The sequence below is a fragment of the Solanum stenotomum genome, chromosome 3, assembly GCF_019186545.1.
Source record: "Solanum stenotomum isolate F172 chromosome 3, ASM1918654v1, whole genome shotgun sequence".
Classification (NCBI taxonomy): Eukaryota; Viridiplantae; Streptophyta; class Magnoliopsida; order Solanales; family Solanaceae; genus Solanum; species Solanum stenotomum.
This window is the reverse complement of record NC_064284.1, coordinates 65,947,701-65,970,044: the sequence shown is the minus strand read 5'-3', so window position 1 is coordinate 65,970,044 and position 22,344 is coordinate 65,947,701. Positions and strand designations below refer to the sequence as shown.

Sequence of the window (22,344 nt, the reverse complement as noted above, 5' to 3'; positions counted from 1 at the left end):
AAATTGTTGATAAAAATAAAATTGGCAGCAAATAGAGTAAGGTAAAAGAGAATGATAATAAAAGACAAGTAGGAGGATCGTATGAAATGGATATGTGTTCTAACAATACCCCTCCGTCCGTACTACTACTACCCCAGGCCAAAACTGATTACTTTCTGGTTCCACTACCATTTTCAACAGCTCTCTCCCCCTATAATATATACCCCCTTTTCTCCTTTCTTCTCCATAGCCATTCACTGATCGACAAGCTAAGGTAAATTCAATATTATTTTTTTCTATATGCATGTAATGGCATTTGGATATAGCTACTGAGTACGTTTATGCATTTCGGATGTTCACACATTGTTTTGCTCCTTTTGTTACTCTGCTCTGCTAGTTTATATATATATATTTTTGATTGATAATATCAATGTAAAACGATTTTTGAGTATGAATTAAATATACACTACTGAAACAAGCTAAGCTAGCTAGGTTGCGGATTCAACAAGTAATTTAATTAGTTTCTTTTTCTTAAACAGCAAAACCATCAGCTGTAGAACGTCGATGATCTACTGGTTAGTCTCTAATTTCTACTCTAAGACTATATATTTTCTTTTGTGTTTGAGACATTTTCGTGGAGCCTGCATTTATGTTTTTATTATACTATATATATGAATTGATCTGTCCTTGTATGGGTTATATATATATATATATATATATATATATATATATATNGAACGTCGATCTACTGGTTAGTCTCTTTCTACTCTATGACTATATATTTTCTTTGGTGTTTGATACATTTTCGTGGAGCCTGCATTTATGTTTTTATTATACTATATGAATTGATCTGTCCTTGTATGGGTTATATATGTTGTTCATGAGTTAATCTTCGGATCTATTAATACCTACTTGCAGATGCAGATAGACCTATGTATGTTGAAGGGTGTAGGTGCACCGGTTTTATAAGTTTGATTTAGGTTATAAATTTAATAAAATTTGACACGAATAATTTAATTTGATATTTAAAAATCTCGAATCTATTTGGACCAAAAAGTAGAATTTATGTTCTCCTATTTGTAAACCCAATTTTTCTCCCAAGTTTCAGATAATTTAGGGTTTTCATTGATCGCGATCGATATGAATCGTGCACTGCCTCCACCTCCTTCGTGTCACCCACCGGCACAGGCAGAGGATGAGGATGAGGAAGTGCCGTTTCCAATAGCAGAGGAAACGGATTCCCCGGCGCCAAAGAAGCATAAACTAGGAGATCATGCCAATATCTCCGATGAGGAGGATGGTTATACCAATCCGATATTTAGGACTTGTACTGTCTACGATTCGGAAGAAGAAAATTATTGCCCAGATATCCCCGGTGCCAAAATGGATAAACCTCTCTGGGAGAAATACTGGAAACAGATCAAGGAGAGCGAGGTATCAATCATCTCTTTCAAATTACTATCATTTAGCTTCAACCTCTTTAATCCAATGCACAATAGGAGTTTAATTAGTGCGCTTGTCTCTATAAATTGAATACTACGATAATTGTAGGCTTGTGCCGAGGACATTGCCATCTAGGTTTGTGACATATATTTTCCCTGTGATTCTGAGCCATTTGATCCTCGTGTGACATTGCTCGCTGCCTGTGATTCTGAGCCATTAGATCTGGGAAGGATTACACTCCCTCCTCCACATGGAAGTGCAGTTTGGATTAATTTAGTGTTTAGAATATAGCCGAGTCTATCTTACCTTTATCGAAAGAAAAAAATAAATTGAGCAGACTGAATTGAGTTTCTTAATTCATGTCTCCTTTTATAAGCACAAGAACCTTAGTAATGGAGTGTTTCTTTGCATATTGTATAACTCAGCCAAGTATGGCTTCTATAATATGGTTTGTGCCTTAGCTAATTTTGCATAAATCAGCCAGGGGTTTTTTGCTGTGTGTGTGCTTGTTAGTTTCATGAGATGAATTGTGGTATATAGTCTTTGTTTACTTAGTTTATCACTAATGATGCGCATTTCATACCAATGGCAGAATTAACTCACTGCACGCCTTTGGTTATTTCTGTCTATTATTAAGAAAATAGGGTTAGAGGACCATGAAATTTACTTAATCAAAAAAGGAATTAAGAATATTACTTGTTTTGAATGGTGGCTACATTCAAAGAGGTAACATATACAAACCAAAACAACTTTGCTATGTGTTACCACAGGCCAATATTTTTGGATGCTTGCTTGATATAGGCTCTACAATTGTTACATAGATATTCGGATACAACGTTTGTCTCATATTGGTTTGGTTGTATATTTGTAGGGATTTGATATCACAGATTGTCCTGGAGGGTGTTGGATGACTACTATTTGTCCCATGCAATACTACTTGAACTCTACTGAGAATGTTGACCAGTTGAAGGGTTATGCTGGAAAGGCACTTGAGCATTACAACAGTATTAATGTATACCACTTTGCATACCTTGCTAGTTTGTCGTTTTCCTTCTACTAATAACTAAGAAAATTAACTTTGTTGATTTTTTCAGGGCACTAGTTATGAGGTCGAGAACATTTTGAAGGTGAATGGACAAGCTGTTGGTCGTTATTTTGCTTACTATCTTACCTTTTCTACCAAAAATGGTGAGAATGATACTTTTCAAGCAAAGGTGCTGGAAGATTTAGATGATTCCATAGAGTGTCTTATCGTCAGGCCTAAGGTTGCTACCATGGGGTAAAGGATGTTATTTGAATTGTTAGACATTTGTTGGTGTTTCTTGTAATGTTTTCAGCATTTTGATATTCTATCTATAGTCTTAGTGGAATGTGTTATATGAGTGTTGTAAAAGATTAATTTCAAGAACCTTATAATTTTTCTACACTCCTTGTCATTTTATGTGATACTTTTGGTATGTTGTTTGAAGTGTACACAAATTTAACTTGTTGGGAAAGAAGACATTAAGATGATGATGATAAAAATCAATTCACTTCAAAATTGCTTCTCAAAAGAAGCATTCTATGAAGACCTAAAACTATGAAGGATAGCCTTTGCTCATCAACAATGACACTCCACACTGTCACAAGTGTTTTACCATTTCATCTGAACATTCTTTCCAATTGACCGTGGAAAAAAACAGAATAAATGAAACATAACTTGGTGTTTTCGATGAACCAATGGACCTATTCATACTTGTATTTTCACAATATTCTCTCTACTTTGCCAAGCATTATATCATATCACTTCAATCAATCCATCTTTCATCTACCAGCAACAATAATAAACACATAAAAGAGCCAAACAACACAAGGCCAGGCATGGCATACAACATTGTTTCTTCATGTTTACAAATTCATAAAATAGAAAGTTTACTAGCCACAGTTTCTTTTCTTTAATTATGTATCTATCTGTTTTCACTTCAGAATAACTGTGTACACTGTATATCTATCTATGCTTCTATCCCAAGCAAGTTGGATTCCTTATATTGCTCCATTTAGGGTCATCAATTATAGAATATTATGTGTACCTAATCAAAATATACATTTGCTATCTTACAGTCGAGACAGATTTTCCAATGAATGATGCATTATACATCTTCCTTGTTTTCGTGATCAGAAGTTTTAAGTAACGGCTTCTTGCCTATCACATCAACATCTCGAGAAGTCCCAATCTTCCAAGCAGGATAGAGCACATAATGTTGCAAAATGAAGAGAATGTCAAAGAATATCGACACCTGCAACATTCATCCACCAAACCAAATAGTAGTCAGAGCTATTCTCGTGATACTAGCAATAGAAGTGCTAAAATTAGGAAAGAAGCAATGTCTTAGGCCACAATTTAAGGAACCAAAGTTATTTTTAAAAATGGGAAAGAACTTAGAAGACATCCGTCAGTCCAAACCAACCCTACTTCCCTAGTTCATATAGAGAAGGCCTCGAATCTTTTTTTCATTGGATAGGAAATAAGGAGGTCTTGAACCTTTTCTAGCTGTAATTTGTTGCTATTTAAAACCTTTCAAGTTGTATCTCTTCATTATCTCATCACTCGACATGCTTCTTCTTCACCCTCACAAGCACACTATGTTCTACACATTTGATTAGGGTCATTTTTTGAGTCATTTACGTGGGAAAAGTATCATAAAGTCCTTAAACAATGAAATCAAGTATAATAGCAATAGACATGATGAATGTAGCAAACAGATAGATGGATAGAAAGTATCATTTCATACCAATGACAATAAAGTCTTGCCTATGTTTCCATAAAAGTTCACCCACGAATCTGCAGAAAAGGAGTTCAAACGGTATATTAAGCACATATACAACTTCTCTTAGACTTCACGAGAATATAACAAGAAACTGCAGATTATATCTGAAGAAGTTTATAATTGAAATATAGAAACTCACTCTGATCTATAGATTGCATAGCCATCTGGCCATAATTTGTGACACCTCCAAGCAAGTCCAGCAAAATGTTGCCAATACTAAATCCAATAGTGCTCTTCCGCTGAAAGTTCATAATAGCCTGTAGAGTTGAAAGAGGCAAGAAGTCAATCCAGGAAGTACAATTGAACTCACACTGAAAATCAGAATCAACTAAACAAAGGACTTTAGACATATCAAACAACTATATTATTTTAAAGAGAAGAGTAAACCAAAAATAGAGCACAACTGATCAGAAGGTAGAAGAACTTTGATAACAAATAATTTGAATGTATGCAGTTAATACCTGAGGAATGTACTTAATAACTGTCATGACAACCTGTAACGTGCTGCAATTAAGATTCAAACACAGAACATTAGCTACTTGAACACTCACGCTAATGGTGAGTCTAAATAAGTCATACACCACGTATATAGAGATATAAACTTGGCCTTTGGAAAGAAAATGAAGAAGAAGATATCGAGCTTATGAGTTACTTCAGAAATACCAAAACAATCGACTGATGGATAATCATCTATTACTATAGAAACTTCTTACCCTTTTTGTAAACACTCAAAAATGGGTGCCTTATTTGCTAAAAGTATTTATCTTGGAAGAAAGACGGAGAGAAAGAATGGGCAGTCATAGACTTCAGGATTGGTTCTTACTTGAAGCAGGAGATCAGCCAAAGCCAGGAATGGCTGGGGAGAGCTATAAACACACAAACTGCAATAGTTAACCAAGCAACACACACGATCCCAACCGAAGTCCTTGAGACCTTCTGGCTTCCACGCTGTAAAGAAAGCAATCAGCGCCAAAGTGAGAACGAAGGCATTTATCAGGGTCTCAATCAGCTTCAAATATAATATACAGTTTCCATGAACTACCTTCCAGATTTTGAAAAAAAAGAAAAGGAACAACCTTTACTAGAACACGTTCATCTCATTTCCAGATCCGGATCCATACAAAATTTGAACTGAAAAAGAGAGAAAATAAGAATGGTCCACTTACATCATAAATAGCAATCTGAAACAGGGTAAATGCTGTCAATAGAACAGCATGGATTGAGAAAGCAACATCATTGGCAGCCACAGGTATCATCTGCAGTAAGATAATCAAGAGAATAAGCAAGAAAGTGACTCAACTACATGGAGGGCTCCTACACATAACATCAACCAAGTTAACAAGATAAAACACTAACAGTTCTTAAGAAAAGGAGACTAGACAAAAATAGTATAACTACTTAAAGACCAATTAATTATGAAAGAGATGCTGGTTTTCTTTCCAAAATAAGTATATTATTTCAGAGTAGCTGTCATACTTCTTCTTCTTTTTTCCCTTTTGGAAGATGATGGTGTCTGATTAGGGGCAGATTGAGGTCCAATTTACAGTGCACCTGAACCCATGGTCTCTTCACAAAATTAGACATTTTATGTACCTATTTCCTAGTATTGATCAAATAGTACCTGCTGGCACTCATGCTACTAAAAGATTGAATGGTGCACTTAGTTGAATGTTACGTAATTCCCAAGGGAATACGGATCAATTCCCACTTAAAACTGCCTTTTTTTCTTCTTTTTTTAGTGGTTCCTAGATCCACCTTTGTGTCTGATCCGTCTGCCTGACTCGACTGATCCCCAGTGTGCTTTAGTAACTAAGATCCCATCAATGATATACTCATATGCCTCAATCACTCAACGAGTTTGTCCTAACCGCGAAATCAACTAAAGATTACCAAGGCATCCACTATCTTAATAATTTTTCCACATACATATAGTTTGAGCAGAAAGCAATAGATATGACTGCACACAGCTACCACAAAGTTAGATCCACTCATGAGTCAAAGAAAAGCAGTGTAATAAGCTACAAAACAACCAAAAGACAAAATTTCTAACCTCATTAAGACCATATTTCTCACGGTACTGCTTCTGAACAACAGAACTAAAGAACATGGAAGCATTATAAATGAGATAAGACGAGTGTTTTGTCAAATTCAACACCACGAAATCGAAATTCAACCCCACCACACTGTGTTTCAATACACAAAACGAAGAGGGTCAGCAGGAAAATCAAGAAAGATACAAACTTTGATGAAAACAAGCAGAAAATCAAAGTAAAAATGGAACCTTTTGCGTCTGAAATTCAAGATTACTTGAGGGTAAAAGCTAATAGACCAAGAGAAAAATGCGATCCATCCCAAACTAGTGTACAGAACTTCAAGAGGAATTGAATTCCAAGATGCCATCACTAATCTTTGATTTTCCCCAAAATCCCAAAAAAAACAAAAAAAAAAAAACTGATCAATGAATCTTTATTTACATAAAAAAAAATTGATTCTTTTTGCTGAATGTTTAAACCAATAAGAATATTGGGCTTTAAATGTGTGCCCCATAAAAATATGATGTAATGAATTGAGCCTTGCACGGCGTCTCAATTCACAAATTTAGCTAGCGTTTGGCCATAGATTTTCAAATATTCTTGGCAAATATTATTTGGGTGAAAATTTGGGTGAAATTTCACCATGTGTTTGGCCATAGTATTTGGGAAATATATTTCACTTTTTAGAAAAATATGATTTATATCCATAAGTTTTAAAAACTATCAAATTTAACCATAAGTTTGTATTACAAATCAATTGGATCTTCGTTGCAACAAATAACAAGTAGTGTTCATGCCACTAGAGCAATGTGGTAGTTTTGAGTGAGTACAACAAGCATCATTCCATACATCGTGAAGTAGACAAAACACATGACTTCGTTATCCTGAGCCGATTGTTCATCATTTCCATCAACAACCATATCATCACTTTCATATTCACTGAATATTTCATCACTACTTTGGTGTTCGCGTAAAAAATTATGTAATACAACGCAAACAATTACTATAAAGGGTGTTTTTGTAAAAGATAAAATGGTGTTAAATTTAAATTTTTAAAACTTTCCAAATAATGAGATTTGGCCCAAATACTAGAAAAAACTAGTATTTGGGAATTTGGGTTATTTGCCAAAAAAATTTGCCAAATAATGAGAAAGTGTATGAACAAACAATATTTGCCAAATTTTTTCCCAAGTTTTACTTGGGAAATCTATGGCCAAACGGGCCCTTAAACTCCCCCTTCCCAAATTTATACTCCCTCCGTCCACAATTAATTGTCATGGTTTCCTTTTTTAGAGTCAAACAATAAGAACTTTGACCAATATTTTACGATGTATATTTTCATCATATTGATATGCAAAAAATTGCAACTTATAGTACTTTTCGTATAGTTTTTGAATATCTAATTTTTTTTAAAAAAAATATTGAATTAACGTAATCTAATTTAACTTTAAAAATTAGTCAAATTGACTTTCGAAAAGCGCAACATGACAAATAAAAGTGGACAGAGGGAGTATGATATATTATTTTATTAGACACAAAATTTAATATGGAAGAAAATTTATTAGTAAGATTTGAGAAGTGAGGTGTCAGGTGTATAGGCAGAGACGTTGTTTTTCAGTAGATTTTTTACTCAAAAAGCGTGTAAAACAAATGCAAGAAGTCATGCTGAAAATAATGAAGAAGAGAATAATAATAATAACAAAAAAAAAATAGGGTAACTGAAGCAACAAAAATACATGTAATATTAAAATAGAAGAATAAGATGGTAGGAGAATAATAATAATAACAATATTAAAAGTGGCAACTAGACAATGTTCGATATACTATCCCTCCACCCTAATCATTGGCCATGACATTTTTCCTAGTTAGGGTCATGCCCAGGTTAGCTAGAAGTGAGTAAGGGGTCGTTTGGTACAAAAATGCATAATGCAGAGATTACTAATGCATGAATTAGTGATGCAGGATTTAGTAATACAGGAATTAGTTTTTATCAAATGTTTGGTTCATGTTTCCCATTTAATCTTATGTTTGGTTTAAAATTCTAGAAAAAATTTCTTTCCTATGATACCCTTGAGTTATTATGAGATTTTATATTTTATTTAATATGTCAAATTAAATACTAAAATATATTTAAAAAGTTATTATTAAATTTTAAGGTGTGATATGCCACCATAGAGATCCTTGATAGCACGGTATATTAACCTTAAATTTAACATAGATTTAAGGCTACTTAAATTGTTCAAATACACAAAGCTTATTTTTTAAAAAAATAAAATCAAATCGACGAAATACATTTAAAAAAAAAATCTGAAAAAAACAACTCAATATAACAAATCAAACATGGATCGGAGAAAAAAAATATTAATTTGTGAAATCATCAAATTACATGGAACGAATTTGGAGAATTTAAAAGAATATTTATAAATATTCTCATATAAATAAAAAGAGCATTAAATTACAAAAAAAATTAGGAAAAAAAATTTGGGGATAGTTTAGTCATTTAGGGATCTTATCCAAGGATTGTTAAACCTTGGATTAGTTATCCCTCCCTTTTCTAGGGATAAAATAAGATCTTGTATAAGGTATAATTAATCCATGGATTAAGTTAAATAAAGTAACCAAACAATGTTTTTGTTGAACTAAATTTTAATTCATAAATTATTTTGATTAATACCTCCTACCAAACGGGTCCTAAATGTCTTGTCTAATCAACTTTCCTCGAGATTTCTTTGCCATATCTCTTCCTCTCCTTATATCTACCATAATCAACATCTTCCACCTCTTCCCTTAGGCATGTTCATCTTTTCTTCACATGTCACTCCATCTTATTCGAGGCGGGTTGAATTTCTTCTACTTATTCAAAAATTTACTTGTTTATATTTTAAATCTCTTGATGAAAATTATGTCTACCACTTTTATGTATTATGAATAATATAATTTCTTAGATTTTTGTGATACATAAATATTTTAGTTCACTTATAAGGAAATTAATTTAAAGATGCACATATTATTTTGCTCATGAACTATGGAAGAATTTCTTTTAATATATAATATCAAATAGGTATGTACCAGACCACCACCAACCTAAAGGTGGTGGTCCATCCTCCTCAAAGCAAATGTAAAGTATACCGTATAGGTTTATTCAAACTAAATAATTTTATCTAAAATATTTTTTATATTAAAAAATTCCATTAAATAAATACGATTGATAAATTGAATCTAATAAACTTTAAAAATATAGAGAAACTTAATAAATCTAACTAATTTAGGAGCTAATTATGTAGATATTTTTTAGTTTGTAATATTAGTATCTTATTAAATTTTGGTGCGTCGAGATACATTCAAATACATCGAGATACATGTATTTCGGGATACATGAGGTCAAAATTATGTGTAATTTCTTCTAGATACACTGTATCCAAGTTGATTCATATATATTTGTAATACATAACAAATTTCACTCTCCTCCCTCCCATCTCGCTTGCCACTCTCCTATGTGGTATCAGGCACATGCGAACGACGGTAGATATACACTAGATATATGTATCTAGTGTGGTTCGCATGTATTTGTGATATCACAGAAAAAATCTCGCTCGCCTCTCTCCCCATTTCGCTCATCTCTCTCCCTTTTTAGTGTATTTAATAGCAAAAATACATGTATTTAAGTGTATTTTTCTTACTATATAATAGAAAACTCTTAATTAGTAATAAGATACGTAATATTTTGAAAATATAAATAATATCAATATGTATGATAATGAAGTATATCTAATGATATAGTTTCTTCCAAACATTATTATATGATAAAATTCCAAATTCAAACATCTACCAACAAGCCATTGGTAAAGGCGACTCCTATTAGAATAGTCCTATTTAAAGGAGTAGTTTTAGGGCAACTTTGACTGTCCCAACAAAAAGTTCTTATTCTTATGTTGAATGGATAATGACTTTGAACATTGAAAAAGAGAGTCCACAAGCCTCGTGTTTCTATTTTTAAAATATTCTCAATATACTAAATGAATATACAATTGAACATTCAAAATTTCATATAGGACCAATTAAAAAATAATAATAAATTGATTCATAATATTTTAAAAAGAATTTATCTAGAAGAATTAATTCCATTATAGTTTAATTCGATAAATAAAAGATCATTTCCTTTCACTTAATCCTCGGTTTGAAATGGTCTCATGTTAATAGTATATACTATATAGATTACTAAATTTAATTATATAAGTTATTAACCCCACCCCTGAATAGGTTTTTCGTATTAAGTTCATATTAGAAAAGAAAAATTATTTTACACATTCTTCCTTACAATTTCCCTATTAGAAATGTATTTTTTTTTTAGTTCTCCTCTGATGCAATAAAAATGTATTGACATTTTTATTTTTATAAAATTTCTATGTTAAAATATATTAAATCACATTTTAAACCTTGATTCAAATATTCAAATACTATATTTGTCTTATTAAATCATTTAATAAGTATATATTATCAACTTAGAATCAAATAATTTTAAAAAATTCAAATTTGGATGCATAAGCTTCGTATATTAAAGTCGAACTCACATATTCTTTTAGCAAATATAATTTTTACCATTTGATCATATCTACTTTTTTTCATTCTTAATACGCAATATGCACCTTACTTTTCCTTCGTTTGACGATATTTCTCTAATGTATTTGTTTAATTATTTTGTTTTCCAACTTTCATCAAAATTCAAGTGTCAATTAAGTACTTGATTTTGCTTTCAAATTCATATGAGAAGAGAACAATTTCTCAACGCACCATTCCTTATAATTTTCCCATTAAAAGTGTTAATTTTCATTTTACAACCTAAAAATAAATCAAATCACATTTAAAATATTGATTCAAATAATGTATTTATCTTATTAAATCATTTAATAAGTACACATTATCAATTCAGAATAAAATAACTTTAAAAAATTGAATTCCCAATACATAAGCTTTGAATATCAAGCATGCATCATCTTCTTAGCAAAATTAAATTGATCACTTATTCATATTCACATTTTTTTTCATTTGTTTTTATACACCATATATACTTTAACTTTCCTTTATTTGACGAAACTTCCATAATGTACTTGCATAAATTTTTATTTTTTCGATTTTCATCAAAATCTAAGTATCAAAATTTGGTAAATATATGATAGTGGCAAAATATTCATAAGTGAAATTTAAAAAACATGGAGTGTGCACAATCTTATCTCTAACTTATAAGATTATTGAGACAATTATTTCGATAGACCCTGGTTAAAATTACTCATAAATACATTTAAAAGAAATTATTTTAAGCATATGACACATTTTGTATTGCGTATTCGAAGGATCTGAAAACGACAGCAAAGTCAACAATGTTCATGGAGTCAACGCAAAATCCTACAAAAAGCCGCCATTAATACCATAGACTCCATAGCTGTAAAGCTTGCAAACGATGTCGCTTCATCCTTCTTCTTCATCCTCACTTCTCTTCTTCCTTCTCTTCTTCTTCTTGAACCCCTTTTTCTCTTCTTCACAAAAAATCCTCTCATCATTCAATTCCAAATCCCCTCCTTGGAATCCAACCCAAAACCAAATCCTACTTTCACCCAACTCCACTTTCGCTGCTGGGTTTCTTCAATCTTCCCAAAATTCCTTCAATTTCTCCATTTGGTACTACAAAATCCCAGTCAAAACCGTTGTTTGGTCAGCTAACCCAAATTCCCCACTTAATTCCTCAGCTACCCTTTTCATTTCTTCCTCCGGTGAACTCAAGCTAACCCCATCTACATCTTCCTCAGCTCCAAATTTATGGCCTTCAATTATTCGAAACACCTCCTCTGTTCTTTTCCTACAAGAAGATGGAAGCTTGGTTTATGCAAACTGGAACAGTTTCTTGAACCCAACTGATACTTATCTTCCGACCCAGAACATCACCGGAACAAATTTAACTTCCGGTAATGGAAAATTCCAGTTTGATGGATCGAATTTGAATACCCTTTTCTTCGATGAAAATGATAGTTATTTCACTTTTCCCCAAAATGCCCTTCAGAGGTTGGAGGAAACAGGGGAAGTTACTCAAGTTAATGGAAGATTTTTTTCGTCGGATTTCGGGGAGAAAGGGAAACTGAGAAGGATGAAATTGGATGAAGATGGGAATATGAGAATCTATAGTTTTGATCTTAGTTCAAGTTTAGCTGAAAATTGGACAATTGTTTGGGAAGCAGTTAATCAATTATGTACAATACATGGTACTTGTGGTACAAACTCTATATGCTTGTATGATACTTCTACAACTCAAACTTCTTGTGTTTGTCCACCTGGTTTTAGGAAAGACGCTAGTAAATCTTGTGTGAGGAAAATTCCATTGATGACGAAGGATTCGAAGGCTAGTAAGTATTTACCTCTTGATTTTGTTAGTTTTACTGGTGTGGGTAACCAAACAGACCTTAAAGCTTTGAGCTTTTCGAGTTGTGAAAAGAATTGTTCAGATAAGAATGATTGTTTAGGTTTTTTGTTTAAGTATGATGGGACTGGATATTGTGTGCTTGTTTTGGAGAAATTGTTGTATGGATATTGGTCACCAGGTACTGAGTTTGTTATGTATTTGAGAGTTGATAGTAAAGAGAACGATATATCGAATTTCACAGGGCTGACTAGTTTGATGGAGACTTCATGTCCAGTGAGAATTAGCCTTCCATTTCCACCAGAAGAGTCTAAGACAACCACTAGAAATATTGTGATCATTTCGACGATTTTTGCAGCTGAGTTGATTAGTGGAGTGTTCTTCTTTTGGGCATTTCTCAAGAAGTATATTAAGTATAGGGATATGGCTAGGACTTTTGGTCTTGAAGTCATGCCTGCGATTGGACCGAAAAGGTTTAGCTTTTCTGAGATCAAGAATGCAACTAATGATTTCACTGATAAAATTGGGAGGGGTGGATTTGGAGATGTTTACAAAGGGAAGTTGAGTGATGGACGTGTTGTTGCCGTGAAGTGCTTGAAGAATGTAAAAGGTGGTGATGCTGAGTTCTGGGCTGAGGTCACGATCATAGCACGTATGCACCATTTGAATTTGGTGAGGTTGTGGGGGTTTTGTGCTGAGAAGGGTAGAAGGATACTTGTGTATGAGTATGTACCTAATGGTTCATTGGGTGAATTCCTCTTCCAAAAGTCTCAGATCCAGTCACCAGATGGACAGAAACCTATACTCGATTGGAATATAAGGTACAGGATTGCGCTTGGTGTGGCACGAGCAATTGCCTATCTACACGAAGAGTGTTTGGAATGGGTATTGCATTGTGATATCAAGCCTGAAAATATTCTCTTAGGCGATGATTTCTGCCCAAAGGTATCTGATTTTGGGCTAGCTAAGCTAAAGAAGAAAGAGGAGATGATGACCATGTCAAGATTTCGAGGCACACCAGGATATGTAGCACCAGAATGGACCAAGGCTGATCCAATTACTCCAAAAGCCGATGTGTACAGCTTCGGATTGGTGCTGTTGGAGATAGTTTCAGGTACAAGGAACTTTGAGCATCATAACTCAAAGGTGGAAAGTGATCAATGGTTTTTCCCTGCTTGGGCATTTGATAAGGTGTTTAAGGATATGAATGTTGACGATATTTTGGACCCTCAAATCAAACAATCGTATGATTCAAGGGCACACTTTGACTTAGTGAACAGGATGGTGAAGACAGCAATGTGGTGCATCCAAGATCAGCCAGATGCACGACCATCAATGGGGAAAGTGGCTAAGATGTTGGAAGGGACAGTGGAGATCATCGAGCCAAAGAAGCCTACCATTTTCTTCTTATCAGAGGAATAATATATGGCTCAATCCTCTTCATAATTTCCTCATAATGCTGTCTCAACAAGCTGCAGTAAGCATGTATTCCATGTTGTTTTGTATTGTAATAAAAGAGAGTAGATAGGAATTTGGATCATGTTGTGTTTTGTCTGTTTTTTTTCCAGTTTTGTAATCTCGTGTTGTAGTTGTAAAGTACATTTTGATCAATGAAGAAGCAAATGGTTGTTACATAGAAGCACATATATCACAAATAATTTATTGAGGTGATTGTTTGCACATATATCGACGTCAGGTCCATCATTGTTTGTGCCCCTATGTTATGTTGTCCATGCTCCAGTTAACAGTCAATGTGTACATGGTGCTACAATGGGTTAGAGTCCTACAGGGACGAACTGATAGTCTCTTTATATGAACTTGGTTAGGCCTAAAAGCCCCATCTTCTCATGGATAAACTATTTCCAAAATTTACTCAAAGTTTGTTCTTCCTTCTAATATCCATATGTACATTTACTTTTATCAATCATTGATATACAAAATTTTAAATGGAGATAGGGAAGGGATTTGCAAAGGCGAACGTGTAGGATTTCAACTTTATGAATTCAGAATTTGCAATGACAATTTTAAGAGATAATAAATGCGTTAAGATCGCATGCCGGCTACTAGCTCCACCCCGAAATCGGCTATATGAATCATCATTCATCTATATCACTCCATTATAAGAATAATTAAAATGGACACATTTTTCCAATAAATGGTGCATTATATATCTAGGTGAATTTTACACATGGATAGTAGACTTAATTACAAGTCATTATGAATTGGTCAACAAGTGAAATCAACAAGCATGGTAAGAAGATATTTTATTTTTATTTTTTTGGATGGTAACATCTTTCAATTATGGAAATAATCTTAAGTTTCTTATCAGTTACACAAAACTAATTTACTCACTGCCTTTAATAATTTTCCAAATTAATCCCTTTCGAAATAATTTCTTACTGATAAAGTCAAGTCAAAGGTTTGAACAACATTAAACATAATTTAGTAAACATCAAAATACAAATTTAAACATTTAAACAAAAAAAATTTGATTGTGAATGAATTATCCAAAAAAATTGGAACACCAAAGATAAATTAGGAACATATTAAAATGTAGTCCATAGTTAATGCTAAAATTAAGCAAGAAATCAACTGTAATTTCATAGTATATAAAAGGTATTAACTTTAATACATTACCATAATTCCAGCAAAAAAAAAAAACACTAGAAAGAAAGAGACAAAGAATATATAGAGTATTAATTTGCTCTAGATTTCTTTGTCTCTTTTTCTTTCAGTGTTAATTTTTGGCTGGTTTTGTGTAAAAGATAGTATATATATAGAGAAGTGCAAAAAGAAAAAAGAAGTTATCTTTTGAATTTTTTTTGCACTTTTGAGGGATTTCAGAAAAACAAAAATGTCAATGGCTGAGAAGAATAATTCTAAAATCACAATTTACGTACTTTCTTGTTGGATTTTTGCTGCTTTTGGTGGCCTCATGTTTGGTTATGATATTGGTATTTCAGGTATGTTTCTTTGTTCTGTTTGTTTTGGGAATTAACTCTGTATATGTTTATCGGAAACAATCTCTCTACTTTTACTAGGTAGGGTTAAGTCTGTGTATGTTGTATGTTGTATGTTGTTGTTCATCTGTGGCTAAACAAGATTTGTCAATGATCCATCACAAATCCATGGTTAAGTAGCATTAACGATGAATTTTTACTTAGTTTTTCATAAATATTCTCATGGAATCAAGAATGAAGTTCTATTTTGTACGTGCTAGATCATGAATTAGTAACAACTTCCGATTTCCCAAATGAAAAAATCTCAATTGTGTTGGACTTTCCATTTTTGGACTAGTTACGGAATCTCTATGAATAGAATCAACCTTATCCATGGTATTTACATGAGGTTTCTATTTATGAATGTCCCTGAGAGGGTTTATGTTTCATCCTGGACTATCAATCACTCAGCCATCACTCTGAAAGTCTAGAGCATAGCCATAGGGATAGATAGATCCACAGGTTTATCTGTCGGGACGAACTTTGTCTATTGTTAATTCTTTAGTGAAAATTTTGGTTCCGCCACTGTTTGATGCTACATGTATTGCTTAGCAATGAATTTTGTATGTAACTATGACGGTACCTCCGGCTAGGTCACTATAGGAATTCATAAACTTCAAAATCTTTTAATCAGGAGGAGTTTCTGGGATGGATGATTTCTTGAAGAAATTCTTTCCACAAGTGTATGAAAGAAAGTCACATGCCAAAGAGAATAACTACTGCAAATATGATGACCAACTTCTCCAACTCTTCACTTCATCCTTATACTTATCGGCTCTTGTCGCGAGCTTTTTCGCTTCAAAGGCCGCCACTAAATTTGGGAGAAGGCCTACCATTTGCATGGCTTCAATCTTTTTCCTCGCTGGAGCTGTTTTGAGTGCTGCCGCGAAAAACAAGTTGATGCTCATTTTTGGTAGAATTTTGTTTGGTATTGGTGTTGGCTTCGGAAATGAGGTATGTATAGTCAACCTTAGATTTTTTTTTCTAAGGTTACTAGTTGATGTTTTAATGTATTCGAAGAGCTTATGATATTATGAAATGGTTGTAACTTTTACATTGTTTACAGACTGTTCCACTGTTTTTGACTGAAGTTGCACCAATCCAACACAGAGGAGCTGTGAATATTCTTTTCCAACTCTTTGTGACAATAGGAATATTCATTGCAAATCTTGTTAACTATGGAACCTCAATGATACATCCACATGGTTGGAGATTGTCACTTGGCTTTGCAGCTGTGCCTGCAATAGTTTTGCTTGTTGGTAGTTTTGTGATCACTGATACCCCCTCGAGTCTGATTGAGCGTGGCAAGGATGAACAAGGCAAGGCCGCGCTTAAGAAGATTAGGGGAGTCAATGATGTTGAGGTTGAGTACCAAGAAATCATGGCAGCGTGTGAACAAGCTAAGCTAGTTAAGCATCCGTTCAGGAACTTAGCGAAGGCTGCTAGTATTCCACCACTTGTGATTGCTATCTTGTTGCAGATCTTCCAGCAATTCACTGGAATCAATGCCATTATGTTTTACGCGCCTGTCCTGTTCCAAACTATGGGTTTCAAGACCGATGGCTCGCTATTGTCCTCTGTCATTACTGGACTTGTTAATGTTGGAAGCACTTTTGTTTCAATCTACCTTGTTGACAAGATTGGAAGGAGAAAATTGCTTCTCCAAGCTTGTTGCCAAATGTTAATTTCTCAGTTGGCAATAGGAGCTATTTTGGTAACAAATTTGGAGGAGACAGGAACATTGGACAGGAAATTAGCAGCAATAGTGGTGTTTCTGGTGTGTACTTATGTGATGTCGTTCGCGTGGTCATGGGGGCCTCTTGGTTGGTTAATTCCAAGTGAGACATTCCCATTGGAAACAAGGACAGCTGGTTTCGCGTTTGCTGTCAGCACAAACATGCTCTTCACTTCTCTCATTGCACAAGCTTTCTTGACTATGCTCTGCACTATGCAAGCCTACATTTTCTTCTTCTTCTCTGGTTGGATCGTTGTCATGGGACTTTTCGTCATCTTCTTCTTGCCCGAAACAAAGGGAGTCCCCATTGATTCTATGGTGGAAAGAGTCTGGATGCAGCACCCTGTTTGGAAGAAGCTCTTCTAAAATGCATTGATTTTGTTAGATTGATATGAATATCATGTTTTTTGTGATCAAAAGTTTGTTGGCTTCTTATTTGTACCCTCCTACTTATTTGCCTATCCTTTTATCAGATTTTGACTCCTAATTTTGTTCCTAATATAATGATATATCTCAATCTTGAAAAGTTAATTTCTTCTTGCCTCGCATATATTGATTGTTTAATTATCTTCGATCCAAGTCCCGACAAACTTTATTTTGTGTCTGATTATTTAATTATCTCCAATTCACGTCTCGAGAAACTTTATTTTGATGAAACATGTATTAATTGTCTGAAATACCCAACTGTTTTTTTTTATCATATTTTTTTGGGAAAATGCATAGTACCCCCAGCCTATGCCCGAAATCCCAGAGACACACCTAACCTTTACTAAGGTCCTATTACCCCCCCGAACTTATTTTATATGTAATATTCTACCCCTNATAATGATATTTCTCAATCTTGAAAAGTTAATTTCTTCTTGCCTCACATATATTGATTGTTTAATTATCTTCGATCCAAGTCCCGATAAACTTTATTTTGTGTCTGATTATTTGATTATCTCCAATTCACGTCTCGAGAAACTTTATTTTGATGCAACATGTATTAATTGTCTGAAATATCCAACTGTTTTTTTTTATCATATTTTTTTTAGTTTAAATTGTTATCTCAACTCAATCAGTTAACCTAATTTTGTGAAAATGTGTTCCACTGTAATAAAACATTTTTGGTGAATCCAACCCAAAGCCGCATAAAATTGCTAGAAGTTTCTAAGCTTTTTGAAATTAATTAAATTTTTCTTGATATTTTTATATTAATAACTAAAATTTTATATAATAGCATCTAACAGATTGTATTTCAAACAAATGAATGACATTTTATAACTTAAATTAATTTTAATTAATATAAATATCAACAATAATATTACATTATAGTTTTAAAGAACTTATGTTTTCTCAAGGATAGTAAAGTAGCAAAAAAAATATTGAAAAAAAAGAAGAAAAAATATAGGGCTCTCGAGCCCACTTATTTGCCTATCCTCTTATCGGATTTTGACTCCTACTTTTATTGCTAATAGAATGATATATCTAAATCTTGAAAAGTTAGTTTCTTTCTTAATTTACATCGATTTAGATTGATTGTTTAATTATCCTCAATTTATGGAGAAATTTTACAAAATGTTTTTTTATTATTATCTTTTTGGGTTTAAAATGATTTTAGATTTAAATTATATTATTTCAACTCAATCAGATAACCTAATTTTGTGGAAGTAAGTTCCACTCTAATAGAACATTTTTGGTGAATTCAACACCAACGTCGCATAAAATTAGTTTTCACGTTTAAATTAAATTTTTCTTATTTTTTTTATATTAGTAACTAAAATTTTATATAATATCATCTGACAGATTGTACTGCAAATAAATGAATGATATTTTATTAACTTAAATTAATTCTAACTACTATAAATATTAATATTAATAATAATATTATCATATAAAGTTAAAGAATTTATGTTTTTCATAGTATAGTGGTAAAAAAAAATTATGAAAAAAATGAAAAACAAAAAGGAAAATAAATATAGACTCTTACTAAAAATTGGGAGCCACTAATTTTATTGGATAAAATATTTTTATACCTATACAATTTAATATTTTTACAAGGTCATAAATTTGTAAAACAATAAATGAATAATGTTAAAGGATAAATTGGAGGATAAAATGAATAATGTTAAAGGATAGATTGGAGGATAAAATGAATAATGTTAGATGATGAATCTGCAAAATTCATGGAAGACCAAATCTCAACTTATAAGAGTGATTGACTTTATCAAACTAACTTAATTCTAGGATGATATTTTAAAAAATAATATGAATGTGTTTTAGATTTTTGTGAGCATTATATATACGGAACAGAAAGAGAAAAAAAAAATACAGAGCAAAAGAGTGAAGTATTTTACCAGAGAAAATTATTTTGGTGATTTTAGAGTATAAGCAAAAATGACTGTTATTGAAGGGCATAATTCTAAAATCACAGTTTATGTTGTCTCATGTTGGATTCTTGCTGCCTTTGGTGGCTTAATGTTTGGTTATGATATTGGTATTTCAGGTATATTTTTCTTAGTTTTATTTGTTATATTGTATCTTTCTTAAGCCATTGCTTTAAAATTTTTTTTAGCTAAATATGTGAGTTTATCAATAATTGAGCCAAATTTGAGGTATCATTCGTCTTTTCTATTGATTCTTGCAATTGGATCAAAAACAATTCTTAAATAAGTCAGGTAATTAGATGAATCGTAAAAGAAATTAGTGTGTAAACAGGTCAAAATTACTTTAATTACATAAATACATGTGATTAACCTTGAATACTCTTACTCACATTTCTGATTTAGTCAATGTAGTGTTTAAAGCTTGAACACTCTTATAGAAATTTTTTGACATAAACTTGTTTTTTATTGAGTACCAATTTTTTTGTTTGTTTTAATTAGGAGGAGTTTCTGCGATGGATGATTTCCTCATATTGTTTTTTCGGAATGTGTATGAAAGAAAGAAAACTGCAAAAGAGAATAACTACTGCAAGTATGATGATCAATTTCTCCAACTCTTCACTTCATCCTTGTATTTATCGGCTCTTGTTGCGAGTTTTTTTGCTTCAAAGGCAGCCACTAAATTAGGGAGGAAGATTACTATGATGATGGCTTCACTTATTTTCATAGCTGGTGCTGTTTCGAGTGCCGCGGCACAAAACAAAAAAATACTCATTCTTGGTAGAATTTTGTTTGGCATTGGTATTGGCTTCGGAAATGAGGTAATTTGACTATAAACTTTAGAATGTGTAAATAGGTGACAAGTAAATACTCCAACTTTTGACTTGTGTTTTGTGTTATATTTTCTTCTTATTGTTGGAATATTTACAGACTGTTCCGCTGTTTTTAACTGAAGTAGCACCAATCCAACACAGAGGAGCTGTGAATATTCTCTTCCAACTCTTTATAACAATAGGAATATTGATAGCAAATCTTGTCAACTTTATAACCGTAAATATTCATCCAAATGGTTGGAGGATCTCACTTGGCTCTGCAGTTGTGCCTGCGGCGATTCTTTTTATTGGTACCTTTGTGATCAGTGACACCCCCATGAGTTTGGTTGCACGTGGCAAGCCGGAGAAGGGAAAGACTGCCCTCAAGAAGATTAGGGGTGTCACTGACGTTGATGTTGAGTATGAAGAAATCGTGGCATCATGTGAACAAGCCAAACAAGTTAAGCATGCGTTCCGTAACTTAACACAGCCTCCTAGCATTCCACCACTTGTGATTGCCATCATGTTGCAGATCTTCCAGCAATTAACCGGAATCAATGCCATTATGTTTTACGCACCTGTCCTGTTTCAGACTATGGGATTCAAGGGCAGTGGCCCACTTATTTCCGCTGTAGTGACTGGACTTGTTAATGTTCTCAGTACATGTGTTGCAATCGTTGCTGTTGACAAGGTTGGAAGGAAAAAATTGCTCATCCAATCTTGTTGCCAAATGTTAATCTGTCAGGTACGAAACTATGCATGATCGATTAAACATACATATTCAATCTTCAACACTCTTAACGAAATTTTTGATTTCGTCTGATTAAACATCCCTACAGGGAGTTAAATCACCCTACCACCCACTGCAATAATTTTTTTGACAAACGAGATTCAACTGACCCCCTTGGACCGATGAGTTGTATCAAGCTTTTCTTTTTCTACTGACTGCACTTTTGGTTATAATATTGCAGGTTGCGATTGGATTCATTTTGGTAAATAATTTGTCGAAGACAGGAGGGTTGGACAAGACACTGGCAATAATAGTGGTGATTCTCGTGTGTACGTATGTAATGGCGTTTGCATGGTCATGGGGACCACTTGGTTGGTTAATTCCAAGTGAGACGTTCCCATTGGAAACAAGGACAGCTGGTTTTGCATTCGCGGTCAGCACAAACATGCTCTTCACTGCTATCATTGCACAGTCTTTCTTGACTACACTCTGCTTTATGCAAGCCTATACTTTCTTCTTCTTCTCTGCCTGGATCTTAATCATGGGAGTTTGCGCCATCTTCTTATTGCCTGAAACTAAGGGAATCCCGATTGATGCCATGGTGGAAAGAGCCTGGAAGAAGCACCCTGTTTGGAAGAAACTCTTCTAGAATGCATCGTTTTTATAAGATGGATTAGGATATCAGTTTTTGTGAACAAAATTGCATCGTTTTTATAAGATGGATTAGGATATCAGTTTTTGTGAACAAAAATTGTTATCTTCTCATTTACTCCATCCTCCCTTATCTTCCCATCCTTTTATCAAATTTTGTTCGTGAAACAATAATATATCAAAAGTCCAAAAAAGGTAGTGTCATCTTGCTTTATATAGTCTTGCTTTGTATAGATTGATTGTGTGTTTACCCAAATAACGTACACATACATTACTCTAGAAACTTTATTTTGTGCCTCACACGATATATAAGTGTTGTCTATGTTTGGCAAGTGGAATTCGTGTCCTACACATTCAACATGTCAAACATTGGCAATTCTCGT

At 33.3% G+C, this 22,344-nt stretch overlaps 5 protein-coding genes across 5 annotated transcripts; 4 read left to right on the top strand and 1 right to left on the bottom strand.

Annotated features, from left to right (window-relative positions):
- The first annotated feature begins 1,032 nt into the window (after positions 1–1,032).
- LOC125860259 (UPF0725 protein At3g19520) lies at positions 1,033–2,958 on the top strand. Its single transcript, XM_049540190.1, has 3 exons — positions 1,033–1,413; positions 2,294–2,434; positions 2,517–2,958. Exons 1-3 carry the CDS (start codon positions 1,120–1,122, stop codon positions 2,703–2,705), a joined length of 624 nt encoding a protein of 207 aa, XP_049396147.1. The 5' UTR covers positions 1,033–1,119; the 3' UTR covers positions 2,706–2,958.
- Positions 2,959–3,340: 382 nt separating this feature from the next.
- LOC125860258 (cystinosin homolog) lies at positions 3,341–6,707 on the bottom strand. The gene is made up of 8 exons (XM_049540189.1): positions 6,511–6,707; positions 6,280–6,412; positions 5,396–5,485; positions 5,053–5,177; positions 4,691–4,733; positions 4,369–4,486; positions 4,194–4,243; positions 3,341–3,698 (listed from the first exon to the last, which is right to left on the bottom strand). The coding sequence occupies exons 1-8, from the start codon at positions 6,627–6,629 to the stop codon at positions 3,552–3,554; spliced, it is 825 nt and encodes a 274-aa protein (XP_049396146.1). The 5' UTR covers positions 6,630–6,707; the 3' UTR covers positions 3,341–3,551.
- A 4,973-nt stretch (positions 6,708–11,680) lies between these two features.
- Positions 11,681–14,298, top strand: LOC125858077 (G-type lectin S-receptor-like serine/threonine-protein kinase At1g34300). Its single transcript, XM_049537758.1, has one exon. It carries the CDS (start codon positions 11,721–11,723, stop codon positions 14,091–14,093), a length of 2,373 nt encoding a protein of 790 aa, XP_049393715.1. The 5' UTR covers positions 11,681–11,720; the 3' UTR covers positions 14,094–14,298.
- A 1,207-nt stretch (positions 14,299–15,505) lies between these two features.
- On the top strand, positions 15,506–17,773 carry LOC125858078 (sugar transport protein 8-like). The gene is made up of 3 exons (XM_049537759.1): positions 15,506–15,634; positions 16,305–16,624; positions 16,737–17,773. The coding sequence occupies exons 1-3, from the start codon at positions 15,526–15,528 to the stop codon at positions 17,769–17,771; spliced, it is 1,464 nt and encodes a 487-aa protein (XP_049393716.1). The 5' UTR covers positions 15,506–15,525; the 3' UTR covers positions 17,772–17,773.
- A 2,008-nt stretch (positions 17,774–19,781) lies between these two features.
- Positions 19,782–22,007, top strand: LOC125859664 (sugar transport protein 8-like). Its single transcript, XM_049539449.1, has 4 exons — positions 19,782–19,890; positions 20,270–20,589; positions 20,699–21,325; positions 21,552–22,007. The coding sequence occupies exons 1-4, from the start codon at positions 19,782–19,784 to the stop codon at positions 21,957–21,959; spliced, it is 1,464 nt and encodes a 487-aa protein (XP_049395406.1). The 3' UTR covers positions 21,960–22,007.
- The last annotated feature ends 337 nt before the right edge of the window (positions 22,008–22,344 follow it).